Source organism: Apaloderma vittatum, unplaced genomic scaffold, assembly GCF_000703405.1.
Source record: "Apaloderma vittatum isolate BGI_N311 unplaced genomic scaffold, ASM70340v1 scaffold13266, whole genome shotgun sequence".
In the NCBI taxonomy this organism is placed as follows: Eukaryota; Metazoa; Chordata; class Aves; order Trogoniformes; family Trogonidae; genus Apaloderma; species Apaloderma vittatum.
The window spans coordinates 43743-53969 of record NW_009720108.1 but is presented as its reverse complement, the minus strand read 5'-3'; the positions used below and the strand labels follow the sequence as shown (position 1 = coordinate 53969).

General features: G+C 40.2%; 1 protein-coding gene across 1 annotated transcript in view; it reads right to left on the bottom strand.

Moving 5' to 3' along the window:
• Positions 1–203: 203 nt before the first annotated feature.
• OLFM4 (olfactomedin 4) overlaps positions 204–10227 on the bottom strand; it is a gene marked incomplete at its 5' end in the record, with an annotated part of 20199 nt that continues 10175 nt past the window's right edge. Inside the window, 3 exons of the mRNA XM_009870900.1 lie at positions 204–997; positions 8696–8849; positions 9787–9999. Of these exons, the coding sequence (XP_009869202.1) occupies positions 204–997; positions 8696–8849; positions 9787–9999 (1161 nt within the window). The remainder of the gene's footprint in view (positions 998–8695; positions 8850–9786; positions 10000–10227) is intronic.

Sequence of the window (10227 nt, the reverse complement as noted above, 5' to 3'; positions counted from 1 at the left end):
TAAAAACCTAAAGAACCCAGTTCTACGGAACACTGCTGCCAGTAATACTACTGAACAGAGTAGGCAATTCCTTTAAAGAGTAAATGCATCCAACATCCACAGATATGGCCCATCAGATAAGATGAACTGGCAATAGCGTTGTCTCATCAGATCTTTCATTTTAGTTGCTGCCAGTTCTATCTCATGATTATGTTACTGAGATACTAAGCCTGAAAGGTCACATCATATCTTACAAGGTAACCATCATTGTAAACATACAGTCTCTGATCTGCAGGGTTATAATCAATACTCTGGATTTGATCCAACTTTTTATCTATAATGACACTAAGTCTACCTTCCTGGCCAGTACTCGTGTCATACATGTAGAAGATTTCCTCTTTCCTAGTGTTCAGTGGCCTTGTGGCATACAAAACACCACATAACATGAAAGCATTGGAAACAGATGGCTTGTACTGTCTTGTCTGCCAAGTATTCAGCACATCAAGTGTGGTGTCATTGAGTTTGCTAATCACAATATTGCCCATGCTATCTTCTGTTGAGTATATAACCCATAACCCACTTTCATCCACAGCAAAATCTATATCTTGCCATTGCACACCTGCATAAGAGAAACGGTTACCAATAGCAGCACCTGGAAGCTCCCGCCTCAAAACCATGGTGTTTGTTCTTGAATCATGCTTCACCATATATCTTGAATTATAAGAATGATAATACAAATAATTATCATAAAGGGCAGCACCACTTCCTTCCCCGTATGTTATTCTCCTTTCATACGTGGGTTTAAAGAGCAGCAAATTATCAAAGGAATTGTAAATTCTGTAGTTTTCTAAGTATCTCCCATCTGTGTTCAATGGTGCAACCCAATAGACTTCCTTCTCTGGGTTAGAGGGAGAGTAATCTCTACCCCAGGAACCATATTTATAGGAAAATCCTCTCCAGTTCAGCTTTACAACATAGGGCTCGCTAACATTCAGCAGTCCACGGTGAGTGCAGGTACCTGCAATTAAAGAGAAAAAAATCGACATTTTTTTCAAATGTCATTATTAGGACAGAGATTTTGCATACTGTAGCCTCTACAGTGTGTTTACTAGGGATTGACTTTGTGGCAAAGCACAGCCATAAATGCATAACTTTACGTGTTAAAGGCTCTTTTTGGGATCAGGTCAGCAACTGGATGGCATGAAGTGCCCAGAAAGTTAGTTAAACAAACAAACAAAAAAAAAGAAGTACATATTATTACAGCTATTTGGAGGGATAGGGGGTGGAGAAAAGATGGCGACATCTACCCTCAGCCGGGATTAATTTACAGAAAATAACTTCTCACAGCACTGTTCCAGACAAGGGATAGGTTTCTATTTCTACCCATTTGATGAACACTAGCCTGATGGACTAGGAAATCCCTTGAAAAATACAATTTCAGAAGCATTTTAGGTTTTTTTCTACCTCAGTGGAACTGAGAGCATGGAAGATGTGGGGAAAAAAAGAAAGAAAAGCATCTGATTTCTGTGTATTTCATTGCAGAGGGGGAAAGAAGCAGCAGCAGCAGTAATTCCAGAGTCACATTTCAAATTAGCATTCTGCTGTCAGAATCACATCTTTACAACAGTGCGTCACAGCCGCATGGTGCCCTCCACCTCACTCCCTCAAAGAAATCTGCAGACAGTAACAAACAGGAAAAGTAGACAGATATTACTTTGAGTTTTCATGTGGGGCAACTCTGAAGAGAATATTTGTTCAAGCTGAACAACAACGGCTCTGTTTTCCACATATCAATTACAAAGCCATTTTCAGGATCATGGAAAAATGAATTTAGATACAAGAAATATTTTCTTTTTACTCACAGTGAATGGCAGTGACATTCCTGTTTCCTGATAAATTCTCAGAATTGTAAGTCACTGGTGGAAAAAATCTTCTGCTCAGAAATGTCTGTGAGCCTCTGATGCAACAGAAGCTGCCACTGGCAAAAACCAGAATGGTTTTTTCCAAGTGTTAACATTAGCTTTTTGTATTACTGCCACAAAATTTTCCCTGATTTTTCATTGTAAGGACATGGTCACTTGAATAGAGGCAGAAACGTCAAGTGATTGGCACTAGCTCACAAGCATAGTGGTGCTCCAGTGTTTCCCAATTCAGTGTGGTGCTCCAGCCACTAGACAACCTTCCTCATTAAAGATTAAGTATATTGGGAATAATCCCAAATCTCATATGACAATCAATATATTAATGGCCACAACTGTTTGATATTAATAATAACTTCCTCAGCACAGGAACTCCATAGACCACCAGATACAGTGTCAATGATGAAAGTCGAACTCATATTCTGATATTTTAATACTTTGCATGGGTACCATGTCAGGATTGCTTACAGCCAGTGTGGAAAGAATGGCTGTTTATAGACTCAGTCATATGAAGGAATGTGTAGCATATAAATAATCTGTGGTTTTACACAAAGAAGAAAGAGAAATAACAGAGAGAGAATTTACCCTTTGCCCTCAAAGGTGGCCATCCCTGAGCAAGTCCAGACAATACTTAAAGAGCTGAACTGAAAACTCCTAAAGCCACTGACAGTAAAAGCCCAAGAAGTATCTTATTCTCAGAGGCATCCTAGTCTATCCCACAGATAGAGAGAAATTTGTATACAGACCAATCTGAAATACTTCACTTGGAAAAAAGACTGGGAAATGAGATATTTGGTGAAGAAATGGACTGTTGCAAACGCATGGTAATCTTTTTCTGATCTGCTTTGCCCAGCAGAAGGTGCTCTGCCTCTGGGACAAAGAAAGCTGTGGCTTGAGTGTTAAATTGTCCAAGATAGAGGGTAACATTTATTCCAATGTGTAAATTCAGTCTGGGCAGTGAAGCTCTCCATGTCTCTCCTTTCTCATAATCTGGTATGTCTCCTTCCATTACATAACACCTTCACCCCTCACAGTTTTGTGCTGTCTTGCACTAGTGACTTGGAGGACAAATGATTCACCTGCAGCCTCCTCTCAACATTTATGAGGAAGGTGGAGAGCACCTTTATATTAAATACAAGTCACTATGCTGAACTACATCCCTGTGTCCCCAGGCCACGTTGGCAACTTCCTTGAGGTGAGTATTGCCCACAGGAGCAGCTCTGCGTCACTGGGTGCCCAGCTCATGGCAGAGAGGATGCCACAAATTGTCAACAACCTCATCTCCTTCCCCAGTCCCTTTTGTGTCCTGGGATTCTTGCAGCTGAAACGTGGGATGGCCCTGGTTGTACACGGCTTCTCTCCATGCCACCAAGAAGTGATGCAAATCAGCATTCCTGGCTTGGAGCAGATGAGCATTTAAGCATGCACTTAAGTGCTTTACGAAGGACGAGACCCTGGAGCAGAAACCTCATTTCCAAATATAGCACGCAAGGAAGGCACTGCTGTATGACTAGCCAGGCTGTATCTCTGGAAATGGCACGTAGCATGGCTAGGAACATGGCCTCGGCTCTTGGCACAGATACCAGAGTTTGGAGGTGCTTATACCTCAGCTCATGCAAAGGAAGAAAGCTGAGGCAGACGGTGCAAAATGGTTTACAATCAATTCAATTGCTTTTTTTTCCTTATATCTCTATTATGTATTGTTACCTCCAGCATGAGGGCTTCTTTCAAGCTGGTGACATATTGAATATATTACTGTGCTTATATCACAATAAACTTATCTCAGAATTAAATGGTTATTAAATGCTCTAAAACTCTTGATTTGTTTAGAAAAATATAGCACCGAAGCTTGCAGGTAGTGAAGCAGTGCTAAGCTCATCTATATGCGACCTCAAATAATTTTTCATGTCATTAAGCAGAACACAATTCCAGATTTATTTTAATAATTCATACATTGTTTCATAAATAAAAAACAAACGTGTGTTCAGCAGAGAGACCTTTTTTTACAAAAGAAATAATAAATTATTATTTCTTCCCTTAAAGAGATCTCTCTGCTGAACACTTGTTTGGTTTTTATTTATGAAACAATGAATTATTAAAATAAAGTTAGAAGTGTGTTCCTTTTTAGTGACATAAAAAAATTGTCTGAGGTTTCTATAGAGTATGTGCTTGATTTTGATTTCATTGAAAACTCTTCCAGAATTATTTTTTTTTACCAAAAAAACTCTGTGGTAGTCAGGGGGTGATCTGTCTTCTGCACAGGTTCAGAAGAATTCATTGTTGTTTATTTAATCTAAACTTGCCTCCCTGTCTGGATCTTACGGGGAAAGAAATGCACAAAGGAAACAAAGTGTCATGTAATTTTGTAAATATTAGAAGGTACTTGAAATAAATTCATATGCATTATTCAAACTTTCAAGTTTTTAACTGTTTTCTCTACTGTTTTGGGCCACTGATAAATGATGTCCTGGTATTTTTGCCTTCCTTTGTTTCGTGCCTATGTTGTAAATAGGCAAGAGGAGCACTAATGTAGGTACATACACGCGTACTTCTTCTCCTTACATAAAGAACCAGTACCTCAGCTCAGTTGTGTACTAATCCTTCTGATTTATCAGAAAAGGAGCTGGCACTTCACTGTCAGGACTGCAGGGAGCCTGACTTGCTTGGCTAATGGGCAGCAGTTAGACACATCCTGTTGGGTCTCGCTTCACCCACTTCACTCTGAAACACTCACAGAGCATATCAGCTTCTGTGCCAAAAAAATCCTCCAGCAACCTCCCCCTGCCAAGCAGCTGCATGTGATCACAGAAGAGAAGGCACCACAGCTCAGCAGAAGACCCTGAGACAAGGTGGGACCCACATTTAAAGAAACTCCCATGAGGGGCACAGAGACCAGGAGCTGGCTGGCGATACACTCACGCATGCTCCCAGGCACCAGATGTGCACTGTTCTCTCCCATCACATGAACCACTGCATCCAGATGTGTGAGCTATGTTACTATGGCTCGAGACACAGAAGACAGAGCTGCTCAGGGAAAGGCTCAGCTTGGCTTCTACTTTCTTATTGGCATAGGAAGACCCACACAGACAGCTCAGTCTTCACCAGTTTCACCAGGCACATACACAAGCTAACAGTTGTGTCAGAGAACACTCATGTTGTCAACACCTAACAGGATGAGGTGGAGGGCTGGAGTTCATCTGACCTACCTTCAGGCAACTGAAAATTCCGGTGCCTCAGCTAAGCTCCCTCCGTTACCAATGGAGAAATATATTTGTCTCCAGTGGCAGTTCAGGCAGCCTTGGCGAGGAGGCACCAGCCAACTCTTTTCGGGTGCCTGTAGACGTGCCTCTCTCTTTGCGTCTGGATGTATTAATTTCAAAACACTTAAAAAAACAGAGAGGTCTTAGGTACATAGGAGGTAGAATATAAGGTAAAAGTGAAATCACTGGAAGACTCCAGTAGGATTGCCAGAGTTTCAGCGATAAACTACATGGTCCTCCCCCTGCTGAGACCTATTCACCATTAACTTGAAAGCCTTGATTTATAAGTGTATAAAATCCAGAAAAATAGCTTTGCTCTTTCCTTCCCCTTTCTTTCTTTTTTTTTGCATTTGAGAGTTTCATCTGACTCACTTTTCCCTGCTGCTTCTCTCAGATTATTTTAGTGAGATGTGACAAAGAATCTGCTGTGGAGTCCTCAGAGAACCATCCTGGAGTCTTTTCTCTCTATAACTGCCCTGATGCAGCCAGATGAGATCAGCACAAAAGTAAAGCAAAGGGATAAATATTTCTTCTCACCAGAACTGTGGAGAGATAGATGTTAGGAACTGCTGCAGATAGGAAGGCCAGTGAGGATGATGATGATTAACTACATATTTACTGAGCTCCACCTCAGACACCCACCTCTTCAGCCAGAGAGAAAGGCAAATGGAGACCAGTGATTTCTTCTTGCTATGTTGTGTGAGAACAGGCCTGCTCACTGTGAGAAATACAGCAGCAAAAGCCTTGGGGGACAGAGTCAGAGGGGCTATGTACTACAGCACTGAGAAGCAAGAATCTTTAATTAAACTTGCCTTTAGACTCATGGTCTTAGACAGCTTGGGGATTAGCCAAGCTCTCTCTAGTTCTTGTTGCCTACCCGAAATATGCAGAAGAGAGGATGAAGGGGGAAAGAAAATGTAGTCTGAAAACAGGACAAAGAGTCAGTTTAATACAAACATTATAAATATAATATGAACTAAAAGCAGGGCAAGGCCAAATGGTTTGGCAGGAATTCAAGGCATTCAAGCTTGCAGAGAAAACGTATGGAAATTGTGTTCAAATGTGTAAATGAGTGCTAGAGAGCTTCAGAGGCCTAGGTGTGAGCATCCATGCAAAGTCTCCAAACTGATCATCTAGAAAATGCAGCTCTCTCATGCTTATTCCATCTCCCCAAGCAACTACTACTTGTTTTCGGATACAGTCTTCAGGACATGTAATCGCTCTATAAAGTTCTCTGCCTAGAAAATATTTGCTCCCTGCCAGGCACACAAAGTTAGGATACGCCAGCCCTGTGTGGATTAGCAGGGATCTGAGCCTACATGACACCTGGCTTATCTGTATAGATGGCATCTCCCAACAAGCAGAAAACTTGCCAGCCCTTTGCAGTTTCTCTGCCATTCCTTTGTGCCAGCACCCTCAGAGACTATGTTCGCCCTAAAGATGACCATGACAATACGCCACACGTCCTCCATCCCCTCCAGCATTCCTTTAGCTGTGGGCAAGAGATAAACTCACGGATGACACCACAGGATGTCATCACCTGATGTCAGTGGTAGTAATTCCCTGGAAGTCAATGGAGCTATATTTGTCCATACCACTTGGAGTTTTGGCTTTCTAGGTTATTTTCTGCTCTGTGGTTCGCACACACTGCAGTGACATGCAAAGGTGCTTGAGTTAGCTGGCACACTGGTCAGGAATAAGGCAATGCTAAAGGAATACCGTTTTGGTCCTATAGAAATCCTATCCATCTCCTCATCACATCCCAAGAAGCCATGCTAAATAATCCTGTTATGGTCGCAATTCTATGCAGTAACATTTACCCATCCCAGAGCTATCGTCCTGCTCTAGACACTGCACTGTGAAGCATAGACATCCCTTTCCCTCTCCAAAAGATCCTACATCCCACAGATGCTCATGCCAACCACCTAGACATAAAAGCAGCCCCTTCTTCCATCATTCATAGAAATACGTAGTATTCTTGTTCTAGTGCTCAATACTTTCTCACCAAAACAAAGCCTTGCTGTAGGCTTGAAGAAAAAGAGGCTATTTCTTTCCACACACCATCACCCTCAATAAATCAATGAGATGCCCTTCAAATACTTTAAAAATATTGCTTTCTTTTTTTTTTACTTTTCTTTATTTTTTGCATTGAAGCATTTTAAACTCTTCTGTACAGAGCAGACAAGAGCCTTAAGATTTTGCAATGCAGATTTTTGGTTCAGCTTTCGCTTCTGCCTGATCCCCAGACAAGGTGTTACTCGTGCACCCTGGCAGAGAAGAGCAGCAGCTGCTCACAGTGCCACGAAGCCCTAGGGAGACAGCAATAGCAAAGGCTGCTGTTCCTAAGGGAATCTTGTATTTCTGGCTCTCGCTTTTCTACTGAGACATTTGAATGAGCAGATCCCAAGGTGATGAGAAGTAAATGCTGGTAGGCACAGACCTGTGCTCCTTGCAAGCAGGACATTGCTCGTACTTTTTAATGGCCTCTTCTAGCTGATTGCTAACAAGCTGATGTGAAAAAGAAGTATTCTTCCCCTGGGTATTGTATAAAACAGAGACTTTCTCTCTCAAAATTCTCTGTCAAAAGGAACCCCCTGTGTATAAAACACTCAGGGGATCAACCCAATTTGATAAATCCTCCTGTGTGCAAGTGGGATGCTTGACCTGGCATACCTAAACCAGTGTTTCCTAAATGGTTTGCTCCGCTGTAGTACATCTGACTCTCAAAATTTCTTAAACTATGATTCACTCAGAGTGTGATTTTTCAAACTGAGCACACTGTCAAGACAGAAATTATTCCAGCTGTCAACTAATTACCACATGCCTTGTGACTGTTGATACTTTTATATGAACTGCACTCTGGGAAACACTGATCTAAGCCCCAGAACGTAACCTTTCCTAGTTTGAAAAAAAAAAAAAATTATGAAATCCTAGTTTCACTGAAATCAGTAATAAAGCTCACACTTATGTCCCTGAGACCAGAATTTTCCCCCAGGGTTCTTGACCTTCTGATTTAGAAGACTCTTGCTTGCCAAGTAAAAGTAATATTCATGCAAAGCTATCTTCCCGAGCTTGCATTCCAAAAGCTTTAGTACATCAACTGTTGCTCATACATTTCCCAAACAGCATTAGAGCAAAATTGCCATGACACTTTCATAGGAGCAATTAAAAATCAAAGCTGGTCAGAAAAAAACATAGTTTCCCCCCCCCCAAAAAAAAAGAAAAAAGAAAAAGAAAAAAGCAATTGTCTTTTAAAAAGAGAAGGGGGTAGAGATTTGCTTTTCGCACTGCAGGTAAGAAGAAGATTACAACTTTCTCCAGTTGAAAACAGACACCGTGTCTGGAAGAATTGGTTTCTTGGCCTCATTTTCTTTTTGAACCCGTTGATGAAACATCAGGAGCTGTCTGCTCAATTTTTCAAGAGCTAAGTAGTATCATTACAACTGTGTTTAATATTAACAAAGAAAAATCCCTGCATTTACTGTTTTATCCATGTATTATGTTGTTTCTTCTCTGATATACAACAGAATTGTTTACCTGGTGGGAAGTAAGGGGGTACTGTAGTTTTATTTGTGTTCTCTTCACATTCTTTCAATCGACTCTGGAGAGACGCAACTTGTCGACGAATTGCAAGGATATTGTTTTTGTCCAGTGATTCTAGTTCATTTACCAGTATAGTCAGATTTGTGATCTAGAGAGAAAAAAAAAAAATAAAAAGCGAGAAAAAGTTTAAATTTCTGTCAACTTTATTTTGCAGATATTTGCAGGCAGTGTTGATCATCCTACAGATGTTAAAGAACAGTATTTAAGAAATATTCCTAAGAATAGACTTTGTCTTGCTAGTCAAAACTTTACATTTCCAGAGAAGTATGTGACCACAACGAAATGCTTTATCGCTGAGTTCTATAGCATAATGCAAAAATACAGAGTTATTTCATATGTAGTATAAAAGTATGCAGTAAGTCTTAGGCAAGTACTAGTTATTATATATAAAAGAGTACTTATTCCAGACTTACAACAAGTATCTGGAAATTTTATATGCAAAGATAAATAATATTCTCCATTACCTACCTGATGAATTAGAGGACAATGGAGAAAATGATAGTTCACTTTCCATCTAAAGTAATTATTCTCTCTAGGTGAGTGATTAACTACAATTTCAAAAATGTGATTTATAGTCTGCTGGGAAGGTGATAGTCTTTCCCACTTCTTGATTTCATATTGATTGGGTCACTTCTCTAGCAACCAGAAGCTAATTTCTTAATTATCTAAGTTAAAGCACGAAGGCTTTCAAGCACAGGGGTCTATAAATTAATATTTGTTATAATAATTTAATCAACTCATGCTTAAAACTATGCAAAAATGTTAGCTTTCAATTATACATTTGGCAGAAATTAAGTGATCTCCCTTTGTATTGGGGTTTCTTTGCTTTTCTATGTTCTGTATCAAGAAAAAAGACGTTAACACATTTAAGGTCAAGCTTTCTTCTAATTTATGCTGATGAAATGCTAAAATAATTCCACTGGCTGTAGTAGAGACAGGCTACATTTCCTCAACCTAAACACTAAGGAGAAAATACACAATCTGTATGTTTGAACCTCTGCAGCTAATTAAGACTTTGGCAATACCTCCAAATATATTTGCTCAACAATGGCACTGCTTCCAACAAGGCTGGGTTTCAGCTGTGTGACCAGTCTCTCTAGGTCACTGATCTCCACTTTCAGTAACTGGAAGTCCAGTTCTGTGTAAGATACACTGCCGTGCTCCATATGCTCCACTCTGATGGTTAGATTCAGGATTCGCTGCTGATACACTTCAATCAATTCTTTGTACTTTCTAACCTGAAAGAAAGAAAAAAGGTACATATTCAAGTCCAGGATAGCAAATAAGACAAGCCCGTTTGACATCTTTATTGTATTTCTAAGTATCCTATGCATAACTTCTGTATGCTTGACATATATATTCTTCACAGAAACTACATAAATTACATTCTCAGCACATACATAAAAAAATGTGAAATTTAACCCTCATTTATTGTTGGCAGTTCCACAAAGTCCCCTCAGGAATGC